The 17,870-nt window shown below is 40.3% G+C and overlaps 1 protein-coding gene across 1 annotated transcript in view; it reads right to left on the minus strand.

The window, feature by feature from the left end:
* Window positions 1-434: 434 nt before the first annotated feature.
* Window positions 435-17,870, minus strand: part of rnf38 (ring finger protein 38) — a 28,643-nt gene continuing 11,207 nt past the window's right edge. The window contains exons 3-13 of the mRNA XM_077525213.1: window positions 15,339-15,397; window positions 6,820-7,022; window positions 4,839-5,184; window positions 4,600-4,764; window positions 4,271-4,441; window positions 3,996-4,178; window positions 3,812-3,921; window positions 3,647-3,731; window positions 3,414-3,535; window positions 1,962-2,061; window positions 435-1,786 (exon numbers count right to left, since the gene is read on the minus strand). Coding sequence (XP_077381339.1) covers window positions 1,724-1,786; window positions 1,962-2,061; window positions 3,414-3,535; window positions 3,647-3,731; window positions 3,812-3,921; window positions 3,996-4,178; window positions 4,271-4,441; window positions 4,600-4,764; window positions 4,839-5,184; window positions 6,820-7,022; window positions 15,339-15,397 — 1,607 coding nt within the window. The 3' untranslated portion in view covers window positions 435-1,723. The remainder of the gene's footprint in view (window positions 1,787-1,961; window positions 2,062-3,413; window positions 3,536-3,646; window positions 3,732-3,811; window positions 3,922-3,995; window positions 4,179-4,270; window positions 4,442-4,599; window positions 4,765-4,838; window positions 5,185-6,819; window positions 7,023-15,338; window positions 15,398-17,870) is intronic.

The following is a 17,870-nucleotide window of genomic DNA, read 5'->3' on the forward strand; positions in this document are numbered from 1 at the left end:
CTTATGATTGTTCTTTTATACACAGGATGTATCACAACACCTGTTTAACCTAGACTCTTGAATAACTTAAAGCAGGGGTGGCGAGATCCGGTCCTCGAGGGCCGCAGTCCTGCTGGTTTTGGATATTTCCCTTCTTCAACACAGCTGATTCATGATCAGCTCATCAGCAAGCTATGCAGAAACCTGATAACGAGCCTGTTAATTGGAATCAGCTGCACTTCGAGTAGGGAAATCTGCAAAACCTGCAGGACACCGGCCCTCGAGGACCGCAGTTTGCTACCCCTGACTTAAAGGAATGCCTCCCAGAGGATAGTTGTAAAAACGAAAGTTACGAATAAGCACCGCCTACTGGCGGTCGAGAGGGACGAAATAGAAGCACAATTCAACTAAAACAGGATGAACGCTGCAAGACAGCAGAATAAGTAAAAATAAAAAAAAAGTTACACATTTATTATTGAACCAGCTTTTGCAATACAAAGACAGGGTAAGGGATTAAGGAACCATTGCACTACTTTATAAAGTATAACTAGTAATAACTCTCATACAAAATGTACAAATGTTAGTTAAAAATTTCATCAACATTACAGGACTTCAAATGATTTTGGTTACAGATATAATACATAATGTAACTACTATGACACCATGTTAGTGTTACATAGTAAAATAATGAACTTGCATGGGAAAAAGTCAGCAAAATGGTTTAACTCATAATTACTATATTGTCTGGAAAGCCATAAATAGTGGGATTGAGGTAATCGCTAGTGTACCAAGCAACAGAAAACAGAACAACACAATTCAAAGACACAATACATCCACCCCCCGTTGACCGATGAGCAAAAAAAATAGATATATATCATCTTCATGAATGGGACATGATGAAGAAGAGTGGATCAGGTTAAAAAAATAATCAACAATTTATGAAGCCAAAATCAGTTTTAATACATCAATGTGTGTGGTGCAAACACTTGCATTCTCTGTAAAGCATTGTTTGGTTGCCATACTGAGCTAAATTACCAATTCTGATAGTCATAAGTTACACCATAAAGCCTTTCATGTGTCTAAGATGAATATGATTTACATTGTGATATTTAGGCATAAGCCTTACAGAGAGAGCAGCGTGTGTGTGTCGGGGGTTATGGAAGAGATTATTGCACTGTGGCACACTCCATACCTACAGAGGAAGACAGAAAAACGTGCACACTTACAGAGCATAAAGTAGCCTATATTATTTCATGTTCCAAAGTCTGTCTCTCCAGGGTTAAATCACAGTGTACAATATGTTGTTTCCACCCCATACAGGCTGATCTAACACAGAGGAATGCTAAAATACACATACAGAAATGAAAATTAGCTGACTACGCCAACTGTAATGAGCCGAGAAGATAGTCTGTGTTATTAAAGATGGAATATTCCACCAGAACAGCAACAACAAAATCTTTGGACTGAAATTCCTCCTGCAAAGTTTACAAGTATACAGAAGCTTTTCCTTTCTACTAATACAATGTCTGTGCTGTGCGTGTTTCAAAGGCCATTTTTAGTAAAGAGTGCACAGGTGTCGGAGCGGTGTGAGGGGTTTATTATTCCCAATTTGAAGCAATATGCAGACGTGTACTGCTCATTGTCCTTTTGAATGTATGGTGAAGGAATACTGGTCTATCTATGTGCATGATGACTGGAGAGAAGTCCACCATTTGCCTGGCGCATCCGAATAGAAATCAAGGAGTCACTCAGAGTCCCGCTGGACCTCGGATGCATCAGCTCGGCAGATAGGACAAGTACGATTAGCCTGGACACAGCACAGAAACAAGAGGTGTGGGTCAGATGAGAAATGTGTTGGTCCTAAATCAGTTACATCTAAAGCAACTAGTGCATGCATGTTAGATTAGTTGCAAATGAATCCCAGCATGTTCATTATCATCAGTAGCCAATAGCCATCGTCTAAAATTTAAAATTCTACTCACCTTAAGCCACTTGTCTACACACTTGGCATGGAACTCATGATTGCAGGGCAGAACCCTTAATAGCTGGCGGGACTCAAAGTCACACATGCAGACCACACACCTGGGAGATTGATGGATTGAGTAAGTGATTGACAGGAATTATTTATAACATGTAATAAAAAAAAAAAAAAAAGGCATTATCCCAAACAGAAACATGGTCCTGCTGTTCCAAAAAAAATAAAAAAAAATAAAAAAAATAAAAATAAAAAAAAAAGTAGTAAAATTTACAAAAAAAAATTACCTTACCATTAGCTGAGGTTAATTATCAATCCTAAAATGCAAATAAAAATAAGGAACATACTATAATTTAGTGATACCCAACCACTGTGATGAAAGTACAATTTCACTTAAAAATTGTAAATTCTTCCAATTCCTGCAAATATATCAGCTTGAGAGGTTTATTATTTCGAATTTAAAGCAAAACTGACATCGAAACGGGTGTGAAGACTTCCTTTAGATCCAAACACTCCATTTATACATACATGAAGGAGATACAGGAAAGATACCTGACGGAATTAAATGAGTTGCCTTTGACATTTGTTTGGCAAAATTTGGTGAAGTTGTGATAGTGAACTTTAAAAAAATAGCAAAGTCCAAGTGTTGAGTAAATTAACTACTCTAATTGAAGTAGATAAACTTTCTTTCATATTAATCCACAGTTCTTTTGCCTTTACTTTAGCATAAATCTAATCTATAAGACAAAAACAGTTGTGCTAAATAAATTTGTTCTTGCTAATGTTTATTGTAATACAGATTAATTTAGTGTTTGTTAAAAAAAATACTTGTGAAGAAGGGTATACTCTATACTATATTGAATCGCAATCAAAACATTGAGAGAGAAATATGCACAAAATCGTTCAGCTGTACTTTATACCCATGCCGATACAATATCTAATACCTGCATCTATTTTCTCTAACTTAATGAATAATACGTAATGGTTGATGGTGTTGAATGCTTTTCTGTAATTAATGAATATTCTAATAGCATACTTTCTATTGTCTCAAACTCATGTTATTTCTTCTATTAATTCAATTACTGCCTGTGCCATTTACATGTTAGATCTGAACTAGGAAAATTGTGTATAACTAGAAATTAATTTAACCCATTATGGATTTTTTCCTAACATTTTTGACAATTGTCATAGTAATGAAACCGGACTGTCAATTGTGAAATGGTATTTGTGCCCAATTTTGTACAATGTAATTACTTGGTGATGATGTAGATCAATATCTTAGAAATCCTATTGATGACCAACTAATATACAAAATGATATATTATCCTTGGATGTTTTGCTTTTACATTTTTTAAACTATTTCCAGTATTTGATTTTCCTCCTGATCTTTGACAACACGGTTGGCCTCATTTCACACCGCATCACTTTTGCACAAAAGCATGCCTTTTGAGACACTTACAGTGTTTGCTCAGACTGATGGTTGTTGGGGTTGAACCTGTACGATGGGAGCTGTTCTATATCTGCTTTAGTTAGGCCACGGGGCTTGGCTTCTCCAAGACGCTCTGCAAGGTTCAGCAAGGCCTGGAAGTGACATACACAACAGGAGGGGACAATGTTTAGAAAAGGCTTTCATGAAGCACCAGTTGCATGTACAACAGCTGGAAACACTAATATCTCTAAAAGTCATCGTACCTCATAGTTCTCCACCTCTCCATCATCAACATCAAGCTCCAGACTAATGGCAGGAGCTACGTTTGGTGGGACGGGGAGCATGGACCTGGTTGAAAAGAGGAAAAGGTTTCCCTGGTGTGCTCTTCTGTGCGGCTCCAACAAATAGATAAAGTTAAAAACACTTACAGGAAGTAAGGCAGGAAGCTCGGGTGGTAGCTGGAAGGGGGCACAGGTTGCTGTGAACGAGCTGAGTAGCGCCGGCTGGTGAATCGCCGTGGCATGAAGTGTGGATAGGGCTGTTGAAGATCAGAGTAAAGAAATTGACTCACTACAAAATTATATTTATAATCCCAATACAGTCCCAACTCACCACTGTGAAGAGCTCTTGTGAAAGGGGGTCATGGTGTGAAAGAAACTGGAGTGGTGTGGAGGGTTGGAGGGTGGAGGGAGGCTGGTGGTGATGGTGATGGTGGTGATGGCCATAGCCAAAGCCTCCACCGACTGAGAGTTGCTCCCCTAGAAGTTCAACTTCATTTTCAATCCTCTGTAAGGGCTGGAGAAAAAAACAACAACAGCAAATCGATATTTACAATCTAAAGGAAAAAGGAACAAAAAACATTTAAAAGAATAAGGTAAATTTTTTACCGATCGTGGCTGTTGCGTTTGGAACGGCAAAAACTGATTGTGTGCGTGGAGGTGTGGCGGGTGATGAGTGAGATGAGGTGGTGGGGAAAGAAGAAACTGAGGATCGCTGGACAGCAGAGACGGAAAGGCATAGGGCACTGGCAAATGTTGCATTGAACATGCCTGTAGCATCTGAAAATGGACACCACAAAAAAGGAAAACGCTGTCAATGTGAGATCCTGTTATACCATGTCCTGTCACAAGGAGGCGATGTCAAACAAGAAAACAATCTCCTTTGCAACATCCTAAACAAGCAGCCCACCAACTCCCACAGAAGACTGTGCTCTCACCGGGTGGTAGTGTTGTCCAGTGCTGAATACCACACTACAGGCAGGAACTTGTTGCTGTGAAGAGCAGCTGGGGGGAAGGTGCTGACCGTTACACAGTGGTGCTGCTAGGCCGTGAGGCGGGACTGGGGTCACAGTGTAGGAGACTGGTACGTTGCCATGCTGAAGCTGGAAATAAGCAACATAACGGTTATGACACATGCACAGGAACAGGCGCAAACACAAGCAGCTCTAAAGCACACCTGTTCATGCAAGTCCAGAACCATGGCTCCTTGCTGTGACGTTGCATGTTGCTGCTGATGGTGATGGTGGTGATGCGCAGCCGGGTGCAGTAGTCGCGGGGACAAGGTGGGGGGATGGAATGCTCGGGGATCCTCCGAACCCCCACTTCCATGTGTGGGTGGTTGGCTGTAGGTGTGCGTCGGGTATGTCTGGTGCGTCGAGGAATGTGGGTTGCGTTGGAAGTTTTCATCCTGGCGCTCCGATGGCAACGGGTGGGGTGCGGGGCCTTGAGTCGAGGGGTGATGATGGGGAGGCAAGTGGCGAGCCGGTCTGGAGAGGCGACCACGCTGACGTCTAATAGGAGGACTGGGAGTGGGATCAAGGGGTTTATATTTCGGGATTAGACTGTGCATGCCAACATCTCAAACAGCAGTTCTTAAAGTGACAGTGTGTAATAAGTGACCACTAGAAGTCACTATATCGTAGAAGTAGTTTCGAAGCACGCTCGCTATGGTGGCTCAAAGAGACCACACGTCGCACGTCTACCACCAATTCTTATTTTGCGTGAGCGAACGAGCATCTCGGCGAGCGACGGCGGGAGTTAGTCAGATTGGACTTGGCTCACAAGAACGGCTAGCAGGAGAAGTTAATAAGAAAAAAAATAGTAAAAGCTTGTGAGAACAAAGCAGAAGGTGACAAGTGACGGGAGCCGAATTACTGGACTCAGTGACGACCAACTGCAGGTAAGCGGCGAGCAAAAACCACGAGGGTACGTTTGTAAAGTTGTCCTTTGGGCATTCGTAGCAGGAAGATGGCGGCGAAAACATGTCAGCCTCTTTTTAAGGTGAAACTCCAGCCATGTAATATAATTAGTAATTACTAACCCTACTATTACTTAAAAAATGTACATTGATGTGATTTTTTGCATATTATTGAAATCAAAAGTGGGTTTTTAAAATTGAATAAATTATTATTCACCATGAGATGGTGCTCAAGATCACTTTAACCTCAAGCTTCCGGTGAGTGTCTCAACGATTCAGTGGAGGTCACGGCATATGTGTGTGTGTGTGTGTGTGTGTCTATGTATGTCTAATTTAAACTAAGAATGTTTGCCCACTAAAATATGCCTTAAGCTACCAACTAAAGCTCAGAAAGTGTGTACACTGAGCCTTGTTGAGGCTACAACCAGTAGAGATATCCTCTTACTGGTTACCTTTAGCTGGTCATTGAAGGTTCCTGATAAACGTTCACCTGTTCAAGGCCACTGGCTATGAGGTAAATTGATCTCCCCGAAAATAAAATAAATAAAAAATAAAATACAAATACCCTTACAGCAAAATGAAGTAAAATCTCCTCTTAGAATAGTCTAATAGATACAGTATGTTCTATGAATCCCTTGGAATTTCAGGTATTGCTCTTGGAGCTTAGCTTAAAAGCTAGGAATGTGTAGTGTTCTCTTTAAGCTGCATGGCTGGGCCAGTGCGCCTACCAAACGGCCCAAAAAAATAGCACAAAGAGTGTAGCATATGGAGCAAAACAAATGGTACCACTGTCTTCAGTGGGGAAAAAAAAGATCTAGAAAATATTTACGAATGTCTTTTTTTTTTTTTTTTTTTTAAATGCAGTGTAATTCATGATGTCATGCTTCAATCGGCCTTCATTGGCTGTATAGGATTGTTAAAATGTTTGGCAACAATACATATTGTCTTTGCAAACAATCCTTTTCAGGGATGGTAGACAAAAACGAAGACAAGGAACAGACTTGCCAAGGTGAAGCTGTGCATTTCTGAACTTGTAAGGCAATGGTAAAAGTCATATTTATTAGCAGCAAAAAAAAAATTAGTCAAATTCATACTTTTGTTTTTGTGTAACTGAAATAAAGTTTGAATTTGAAAGAAAATGTTATTTTTCCAATGATGTTCCCCCCAAAAGACAAAAAAGCAATTCTAGACATAGAAATCAGCTTACAAAAAAAAAGGAAAATCTTCAAAGCTTGCCTACCTGCGTCTGAGGCGAACGGGTGTGAGGGATCTTTCTTGGTGGTAGTGTGAGTGGGGGTGAGACTGTCTCCGGCTCGGAGGTCCCAACTCCCAAGGGCGAATGGGGGGCGAAGGGGTGGTTGGTGGTGGGGCGGAAGAAGTTAGCTGTTCCAAGACAGCATGACCGGACAGCCTCTGGCGCTTTGGACTGGGGCTTTCCTCATTCTGGAGAGGGAGGGGGTGGAAAAGTGGAGGAGGAGAGTGAGAAAGGAAGAGGAGGGTGAGAGAAAAGGGGGCTGCGGTTAGTGACCCATGGCGCTCGAATCAAATCAATTTCACTGTGCTCTTCCATCCCTCTGGCCAACAATCCATACAACTGTTTAGACACTAAGCGTCTTTGTGACTCATGGCATTTCCTGTATGTGCACACCTCGGTTGGTGTGTGAGAGTGCGAGCACGTTGCACCACCAGTGCTCAGAGGCCCTCTGGGTCCGCAGTCACTTCCTCTCGCAGTGAGGAAATGAGGAAAAAGGCAAGACACGCACTCACAGGCCCATAAGGGAGTCATTCATCCACACCCTGACTCTACTTTATCAAAGAGTCAACAAAAAAACTGACACGCACACACACATGGAACAGTCATCCAGGTTAAGCTGGAGTATACATTCTCAGTCAGCGACTCAGCGCTATCAAGTCATTGGTGAGTCACGTCACTTGACACTTACTGTAAGGTAATGACTCTCAGTCATACAAGCACGTGTCAGCACCCAGTCAGTCTAGCTAGACCGCATGGAGTAGAACACTTCACTAGTTTGCTCAGTCATACGTTTAAAATACAGTGGAATCACTAAAGTAACCACCATTATTGTTGTGCCATTGAGAATTGGGGGGGAATTGAGAACAGAAGAATAGTATTTTGCACAACGCTGTTTAAATCAATTAAGATCTCTTAAGCAAGTAAATCAAGTAAAAAAATAATTCAAAAATAACAACAGCAGAAATAATAATAATAATAATAATAATAATAATAATAATAATAATAATAAATGGAAAAAAAATAAATAAAATAAGGCATTTTCTTTTTTGTGGCTTGTCGCCCCACCCCCCTGACTTATTCCAAGAACAGCCTCATTAAGGTATTGAAAGAAGTAGCACTTTACTACTACTATTACTACTAGCTATTAATTACTAATTGAAAGGGTTTCATTTTTTTTAATTGACTATTGACTAGTATATTAGAATTTGTGCAATTTGTCATGTGCATTTAACCCACAACAATCATGAAAACAGGAAGCACACATGGAAGCAAGGAGGAACTCGTACCCGCGGAGCAGTTCAGAGTTCCTGGTGCGTGGTGTGAACCCCATGTTGACATGCACAGTTTTACAAACTGTAATTTACTTTTTAATCTACACAACTCACCAGTCATCAACAGGGCTGGACTGGCCATCTGGCATACAGGGCAGATGCCCGGTGGGCCGGCGTCTTTTGGCCTGATGCAGTGCTTTTTAATTATTATTTGCCTACATTTTACTTCAAGAGACTGGCCCATAATTTAGAAGGACCATTGCGTTAATCCATTTCAAATATAGATAGCCACCTGAAACGTCATCAATCAACTTCAGTGGCAGAACTACATGATAGGCATGAGTCGGGCCGGCAGGCCAAAGTCAAAATGCCAGGGCCGAATTTTTGTGCCAGTCCATCCCTGGTCACCATCATTCATCTTTTCAGATTAAGCAAATTCATATTCTACAGTGGTAATTTCACATTTGTAAAGCATGTTAGCTAAATGACAGTCAAACAGCATCCCAGAAAACAGATTTGACCATGGAACTTTAAGTGCAACAGGTACAACAGGGTTTGATCACCTGGAAAGATTTGGGCCAGCAACTTTAACAAATACTCTTCCCTCCTCTCTCCCTGCTGTGAGCAACCTTCTTAATGGCAAACACAAGTTGGTAAAGTGTGATTAAAAAAAATAAATAAAAAGAAAGAAAGAAAGAGACTTGGTGGCTGTGACTTAACACACGCGCACACACAGAGCTTAGCAACCATGAGAGCAGTGTGATAGCTAAAAGGAAACAGCTGGAGAGCAGGCTACAGAGAGAAATGCACACAAAAAAAGAAATTGCACGTGTGCACGCACTCACACACAAACACAGAGTTATAGAAACGCCTCCAGACATACACACAGTCACATATGGACAGCTGCCACTGTTTGTGTTCAACAGCCTATAAAGAACAACACATACTGAAGCTTCTTGGAGCGCTGTTCTAACAAGCCTGAACTGCATGTATTTTCATTCAAGACTCAGACACCACAGTGTCAGCCACAAGTTGTGCTGGATGAGAGATGAGCACAGCCATCTTATAACAAAGACAAATAACTGTAATGACTAGAGGTCTTCATGAACAAACATGATTGGAGGGCACGAAAAGTGGTGTGCACAAAACAAACAGGCAGCTGGTTTGATTAGAGGCAAGAAACTTGGGTCACTGCAAACAAGTAGTTTTGATTATAAGTGAAATTACTCTCATAGGGCTGGGTAATTGATTTTGATTATGGCTTCTCAGGATCTCAAAAACTTTCTAATCCAAGAATAACGATTAATGTATCAAATGGCATGGTGTGTTTGCAACTTTGCAAGTTCACGCCTTAGCCTTCCCCAAATGCACAAAGTTGCTTGTGCAGCAAGAATGCAGGTGACGTTTATGTGATTCTGCCCTCCCTTAATCATGCTTGATACTGTTTAACAATACCCCAGTTGGGGTTTACTGTGAAACTAAGCCTACAACAAAAATAATGACACACTTTGGATATTTAAATACAAGATCATGCCAGGGCTTCATCCCATCAGCCCTTTTTTTTCTTTTCGGATGTTAAGATGTGTATGTTGTGTTGGAGGCTGTTGTGATATGTCCAAAGGGGGGCTGGGGGAATAAAAATATTAAGACAGTTTTAAAAACATCGCCAGTGCTAATGCTAATGTCGATGTAGAATCCATTGACATGCTATATAACAAATCTCAAAAGCAAATATTCTTCCTAATCTGTAAAAAGTTAGTTTTATAATATTAAGCGCTCTTTATACTCTTCTGAATTCAATATCAAGCATATACTCCATGAATGCATGGCACCACACTGCCCCTAAGACGCCATAACAGGAACAACTGTCATCTATTTTTACAGTATTTATCGCTATTATTTTAGTATACTCAGATTTTATTTCCTTGATTTTCTTTTTATTTAAAGTTCCGTTTTCAAGAATTCAATTAATTTTTATTGTCATTCCAACATATTTCCACATGCTATGAAATAAGATGCCCGAGTGCCCAAGTTAACCCAGTAAATTCAAAGAATAATGAAAATTATGTTTTCCCCGGATAAAATGGCTTATGATCAATATGACAATGTAGTGCTGCATGCCACAAATAAACAAATAAAAGTGACAGCCCTTCAGTGATTGACATCTTTAAAATCACTTCATAGACTTAACATCTGAATGTTCATAGCACAGTCTTACAGCAAGTTCAATCAATCGGACTTGGTCTTTGAAATACAAAACACGGCTTGTGCGCTTTCAACACTGAATGAAGTTGGCCTACATACATTAGACACAGTCTATACAACTACAAGCCATAGCTCAAAATAGCAAACAAAATACATTCATCCACAGTAGCCCAAACTTTTTATAACAGCAGGTGAAAAAGCCTGTAAGGTAAGTCATTGGTTTTACTTAGTGTGGGTGGAGATGTGTTGTCCACACAGTGGGTAGCATCTCCATTAATGAAAGTAAAGTATTGATACTTTATTTTGCTACATATTTTAAATGATGTTTGTTGTGAAGCATTTTCATGCAATACTGCTGTGGAAAACAGTGCCTTAAATTTGGAACCAATAAGTCACTAACTACTTAAAGGGATCGTTCGGCTTTTTTAACATGAATCTCAATTTGATCCTCACCTCCCGTGTGTGCGATCAGCACTGACTTACCCCTGAAGTTGTTTGCCTTTTCGGCGGAAGTATCAGCTAGCTGGCTGCAGTGCGTCGGTTAGCGTTCTACAGGGCGCCGCGCAGTGATACGAACGAACAGAAAAGTAGTGGCTGGCGGTAATGGCGTCTGACTTTATTCGGAAAAGAGTATTGTGATGGAAATGTATCACGCTTTTGAAAACAAATAGTTTTTAGAAGAAAAATGTTTTATTTCCGAGACCCCAGCAAGCTTGCTGGTCTATTTTCCTCTCGTCCAACGCCGGACCAGAACTGGTGTCACCGAACGCTGTCAGGGGTAAGTCAGTGCTGATTGCACACACGGGAGGTGAGGATCAAATTGAGATTCATGTTAGCAACTGTGAATTTGTATACCTAAATCAAATGAATTGGATGGTGTAAGATGTTGATGGTATGATAACTTTGAGCAAAAATATTGTAATTCATGGCACTGTGGTATTGTAATGACAGTTCTAAAATGTATTTTTTTGCAATGCTTAGCTATAAAAAACTTTTAATGTAATTCATTTTATTTTTAATATATGAATTTCCCCATTCATCTAAATGGACCCTGCATGTACTTGAAGGTATCCGCCGGAGAAGTACACACGGATTGTGAATATTTTTACAATAGCTTCACTTATTTCATCTACAAGTACATATGAAACTGTGTATACTAAGCATAAGTATTGTTGTAAAACAATATATGTGTGTACTGTATATTATACAGCATTTTTATGACTGCCGATATTATGATGGCTCTGCCTTGCTCAGTTAAAACCAGGAAATGGGAGCCAACATCTGTTGGTCAATCAGATAACAGTGACATCATGGCCCAGCTCAACCTGCGTTTTAGAACCAAGCTGGAAAGGTTCTGAGGAACTGTTCAATTGTAACCGCACAGCTCCGAAAAAGTGTAATGGAAATGCGACCATACCAGCTGGAAGCAGACTGTTTCGGGATGGAGCAAGTACAATGGAAATGGGCCATTTGGCTTCACACTGGTGATGCCCAACACTTTTCCATCCTTGTGACAACTTAAAAAAACCTAGCTAAAATTGTTGCTGGAAAGTTTGTGCAGTTTACAAACCATGACTTTTTAAAACTGTGGTATACATTGAAATCGCTAATGGGCCCATGTCTACGTATTTGAAAATGTTTTGTCAAGCAAGAGCACTATAAAAGAAAAAAAAAGTGCATTGCTCTTCATCTGTAAAAAGAGAATTATAAAGATACAATCTCATGAAGGAATTTCTACAAAAGCTTAAAAAAAAAACAAAAAAAAAAAAAAAAAAAAAAAAAGAACGTGGTAGGCTATACTGCTCCCCCGCCATTATTTCGTATGAAGTATCTTTGTATGCAACATTCTAGTACTTATTTAAAAAAAAAAAGAAAAAAAAAAGATGGCTTTAAATGCTACCAAACATGTTACTTCAATTACTGTACGTCTTACACAGGACAGCGGGCACCTGCATTCCACCCCCGCATTCAAACCTCCCTGTGCATCTTTCACAACCCCCTCTTTTCTGACCAAACACTCTGCATCCTCTATTCTAAGCTCACCCCAACCCCAAAACCCTTGGGACAACCACTGTGCCCATTTTCTTATCCATCCAAGCCTGACATATAACCCCTCCTTCAACATACGCTCCCAAACCCTATTCCATCACCCCCATCCCTCCCACCACCACTCTAACACTAGATACATTCAACTCATCTGTAGGTCCCCTTTGCTACACCTGCCTCTTCTGTCCAAGATCCTGGCCTGAAATTTGAGGGGACCAGACAGGAGGTTTTTAGATAACATGGGTGTGCCACACACACACACACACACCCACACACCCCCACACACGCACACACTTTTACCCATTAGTATGAAAGTTTGATGGCCTCGTCTACCAATGTTAGGGGGGAGTGAAGTCCTGTCAGACAAAGAGAGATAGAGAAAGAGAGAGAGCGAGTGCACGTGACCGCCAGCAATCCGGCTTCATGTGGCCTTGTGTTGGACCAGAACACTCTCTCAGAACACACAAGCCTGGTCCAAACATGTTTCCACTCATCCCAAAATGCCAGAGTACACGCAGGAAGGGAAAAACACCAAAACAACAACCCTGCTGACAGAAGATGAACACACGCAGTGCCTTCCAGCACGGCTTAGAAACACTGTGAACTGCACCGGGGGTGATAATACAGCAGATTCTGCAGTGTGAGGACCACAAGCACGCTCCCTTGTTGTTTTTTGCTCTGTCTACATTCGGTTGAGAGCAAACATCAGGCAGGAATGATGTCCTGAAGCACGAGAACAGACACACCCCGCCATGTTCTGCTTGGCTATGTCCACACTTGCATACATGCAACTGCGGCAGGCAGCTGTTGAGACCTCGCTGTCAATGCTGTGATCCAAATTCGAGCGAAGGTTGAGACACACCTTAGGAAAAGTCTAAAATTGTGGGCGTGCAGCACAGAGAGCAAACATGATCATTTGCTTGAACAAAGTCATTAATATTTGCAGGCATGTTTCCACAAAGTAGCACCTATCCCTCCCCCACTTATTATCTTTTTATTAACGAGATTTGAAACCTCATTTTGTTTCATCTGCCACTGTTCCTCTCTTCCTTCCAATCTCTCACTCCAAGCAAGCCCCACAGCTGGAAGTGAAATCATTAGCAAAACCCCCTCCCTGCTTTTGGCCTCATGCGACCACCCTCCCCTCACTGCAAGCTCTTTGCAACACCTTCCTCAGCATCCTCCCTCCACTGCTTTTCAACGAATCTGCTGCTTTTAATACACACATTTGACTATTTTTTATGTTGATGTAGTTTTATTAAATGCTACGAATAACCCTTCAAATGTAAAAGAAGTTGACCTTTTGCTTACAGAATAACATGAGTACAGGGGAGAAAGACATCCAATGTGTGATTTAGTAAACATAAAATTCGGGTTAACATACAACAACCTAGTAAAATGTGAATGCCCTTATTATTAGCCTATTTAAAAGTTTCACATTTAATTGACAATGTTATTTAAAAAAAGCAAAAAAAAACCACCCCCTGGTGATCCTTAGATAGAGAATGTTATAATATGCACGCCATTCCAGCAGTGCGTGTCGGTAATTTGTATAAGAGAAACAGTAAATTACTGCTCTTGTCCTCCGAAGAACCTTTGGTGGCATCTGTGATGGGGTTTCCATCAAAATTTTTAAGTGAATTTAGTGAAAATTAGCGAAACGAAATTATGGTCGTTTGTATTTGGTATTCTTTTGCAAATATTTATAGGAGAAGAGACTGCTCCATGAGATAACATCACATCAGAGCGTCAACAAAAGATTCATTTTCACTTCTTTTATTAATTCCAGAAACTGTTAATTTCTTCAATAAACATACGTTAATTTATCGTCTGCCACCATTTGTTACAATATGTGACAATATGTGACGTAATATCCTGTCAAAGTGTGCAACATGGAATCCGGTCCCATCATCGTACTATATACAGTATTCACAAAACCTGCTTCCATAGCCAAATTTTATTTTTTATTGATATGCTGAAAAATCCACCCCCACCAGCGTAAAAACATTTTTGCGAAAATTTCGAGCATTTCCATTAAGGTTTACTTTCACAATTCTTGAAAATTCAAACGGAAAATAGGTGGATGGAAACTCACCATCTGTTCAATGTGCATGAAAACTGCGGATGCAGTAGTGGTACAGTAAATATACAATTTGCTGAGAAAACATTAAAAGCACAAATGTACAATTTTCAGTGTTTAGTTGACAACAATAACTAGTGATAAACTGATGTGGTTTTTCCATGACCGATACGATTATTAGTAGTCAAGGATGCCGATAACCAATATTTCAACAAGCGGACATGCAATTGCAGTAAGAGAAAATATTAGCGTCCCAAAAAAAAAAAAAAAAAATAGACAACTTTGTTTAAAAATTATAAAAAAAACTTCATCAGCATGTGTTTAGTTAAATTAAAAACTAAGCAAGTAAATTGTTCTCTAATTTTCTACTGTAAATAAAGTTTTCAAAATTTCAACAAATTTTTTTGTTTTACTTTTAAAAATAAGTGTAGGGAGTTCTCAGTGTCAGCATCATCTATTAAGTGCAAATTTAAATATCTATAAACGAAAAGTTCCCCTGTATTTCCCTGAACGACAAATGCATATAAAATTGCGACTGTAGCTAATTTTGGTTTTTAGTCAGGCTTTGTAAAAGGTTTCAAAAGATCTTTGCAGACTGTTAAAAATTGTCTGAATATGTTCGAAATGTCTTTTAAACAAGTACAAACTGTCTGTGAATATCTTACAAATCTTGATGAAAACCCGAAATTCGCTACATTTGCAAGCATTCACCGCTTATCGGCCTTCAGTTTTGTAAAACAGCAGATGCCGCTATTTGGCATTTTTTACAACCGATAATCAGCCCGGTTGATAATCTCTCTATCCCTACCAATAACAGTGTTTAAAAAACATCCACTTTGATAAGTTTATGATCAGCCAAAACAGTGTTGTTATCAATTTTCAGGAACAAACTATCATCTTACCTTGTCACTCTCCCCGTATGCATGCTCTTGGTGGCAATGGTAAGACCCACCTGAGGCTCCTACACAAAGTAAAAAGAAGAAGATTTCAACATAGCGGGAGATGAAGCTTTATTTGTAATAACCTGGTGCTTACTAAATTCACCTCAAACATTCATTCATATGAAATCCCATAGGCGAATGGTGAGGCTATGACAAAAGAAGAATCAATAAACAGGAACTATTGTTGCACAGAAGATGTAAAATAAATCAACATGATGACACAATTTCTGGAAATGGATGGTATAGTCACAACCAATCACTCACTCTTTTGTTTATCTCCACCAACAATTGAACATTTAATCCCTTTGTTGTTTTTGTTCTCATGCAGCAGAGAATCATATGATCGCAGGGGGGGGGGGGGAAACAACTTGTTTGTGCAAATTGAACATTTGTGCCGCACAAAAGTGACCAAAACACATATGGTACAGCCTTGTCTCAGATCAGACAGTACAGATGCACACGCACACATATGACACAGTAATCCCAGATTAGTGGAGCTTTCTGATGATACCGCCAGTTGCATCATGGCTAAGACTTTTACTTGTTTGTTTTTCCACAAACCTTTCATCTTTTTATTGTCTTGTCTGATCATTCAGTCTGGCTTTTGTTTTTGCCTTTGTCATGAGCGCGTCTTTAGCTGGGGACGTCCTCACCACAGATGGTGGCATTAGTATACAGTCCAAGGGTAAGCACTCCCAAGGGCACGCCACACAAGGATACCTTTGCTATAGAGATTGAGAACATTGAACTAAAAGGGGAATATAGCCTACACAAAAATGGCTTTTAATAGAAAGGACATTTTTCACCTAATGGCAGTTTGTTTGCAGAAGTCTTTCTACTCCAGCGCTCCCCTTTGAAGAAATTCCATGATTGACAACAAAGAGGCAGGCAGGCTGAGGTTTGAACCACTGAATTCCTTAGTCCTTAAGAGAGCCTTTCCGCTCATACTCCACACCCCGGAGCAGAAAAGGTAAATGAATGGAAAAGGTTGAGGTAAGTAAAGCTAACATTAGTGTAGAGGAACCCAGTTAAAAGGGTATTTTCATTTAGATGATCTGGGCCAGAGGACTGGTGAAGTATTCATGGGATTCTGTGGCTGCATGTGCAGAACACTCATTCAGCATTCACAATGGGCAAAAAAGCTGCTCTCTCCCTGAATAGGCGCTCACTTGCACATTGTCAGAGTCCAGTAAATTGAGTCAGAGGCCAGTCATTCAGTCACAGTCACCCTTGGGAGCACAACACAGAAGAAGTTAGAGAACAGGTTTCAAATGTTTAGATGACATCATGTCCCCTGCTGGATGAACACGACTGCATACACCACACACTTTCGATCAGTGGTTCTTAACCTTGTTGCAGAAACCGAACTCCAACAGTTTCCTATCCACATTCACCTAAGCCTTTTATTGAAAAATAAAGTATGATTTGTTTTGTCCCAAATTCAAGACAGTGTTTACTAGTGAACAAAACGAACAGGGAGAGCAGCCTTTTCATCAAATCTGACTTTCACCTTGAATTCAGAAAGCGTTGTGTGCTTGTATTCCCCATCTTCTCTATGCAGCTTAAGGAAATGTTTCTTGAGTCTTGCTAGAGCTAGTTGCGCTGGACTAGAATTGCTCAACTTGGCACATGCAATCATGCATTTAGGAAACTGACTCGCATCACTCAACTCAACTCTATATTTATCGAGCACTTTAAAACAACCGTGGCTGTTTTCTTAAGATGGAATCCAGGGGCAGCAGATACAATGAAAACAGCAGAGGCCCATTGAAACCTGTGGAACACGATACGGTCTGTTATACATGTGAATTCATGTTAATTGCACATATTCGTCTGACTACGGTACTCTCTTTTGCTCTTTTGCTTTGACACTTAGTATGAAGTGACTGCAATAATAAAGAAATCACACCATCACAGCAGTCACAGCTCCAAAGCACATCAAATTCCCTGCAACACAGAAAGGCCAAGCAATGTAGTGTGATCACCAGCAGCCAATGATGGCCAAGCAGGTGTGTCATCACAAAACGTACGAGTCGGGTGTGTGTCTTGAACTCGGCCAATCTCCTGAGACTGACTTAACGAACCTCTGGGGTTCGATCGGATGGGAAGGTTAAGAACCACTGCTTTTGATTCTCTGTTAAGGGGCGCATAGAATAGTAGGAATCTACTAAGAATTAAGACGGTGGATATGTTTTTAAAATGATTTAATCAAATGACATTTTAAATCTAACTTCATGTTTGATGTCCATTGTCTGCGGCCTTGAGCTTATTTTACATTTTAATCTTATGTCTGCATTATTCTCTCGAGCTAGAGTGCCGTAAGAGAAACAAATGTGATACAATTCAGAAAACAGACTAGTTCTGCCAGCTCCCAGCACAAATTCTCTTAAGCCCATGTTGAGCATGTGTGAAACAAGCTGGTCACTGGCATGAGAATTTGTTCAGATTTTAACCATGAGAGAGATACTGTTTACAGTTGAAGTACAAGCGGTG

This window comes from Festucalex cinctus, chromosome 6, assembly GCF_051991245.1.
Source record: "Festucalex cinctus isolate MCC-2025b chromosome 6, RoL_Fcin_1.0, whole genome shotgun sequence".
NCBI lineage: Eukaryota > Metazoa > Chordata > Actinopteri > Syngnathiformes > Syngnathidae > Festucalex > Festucalex cinctus.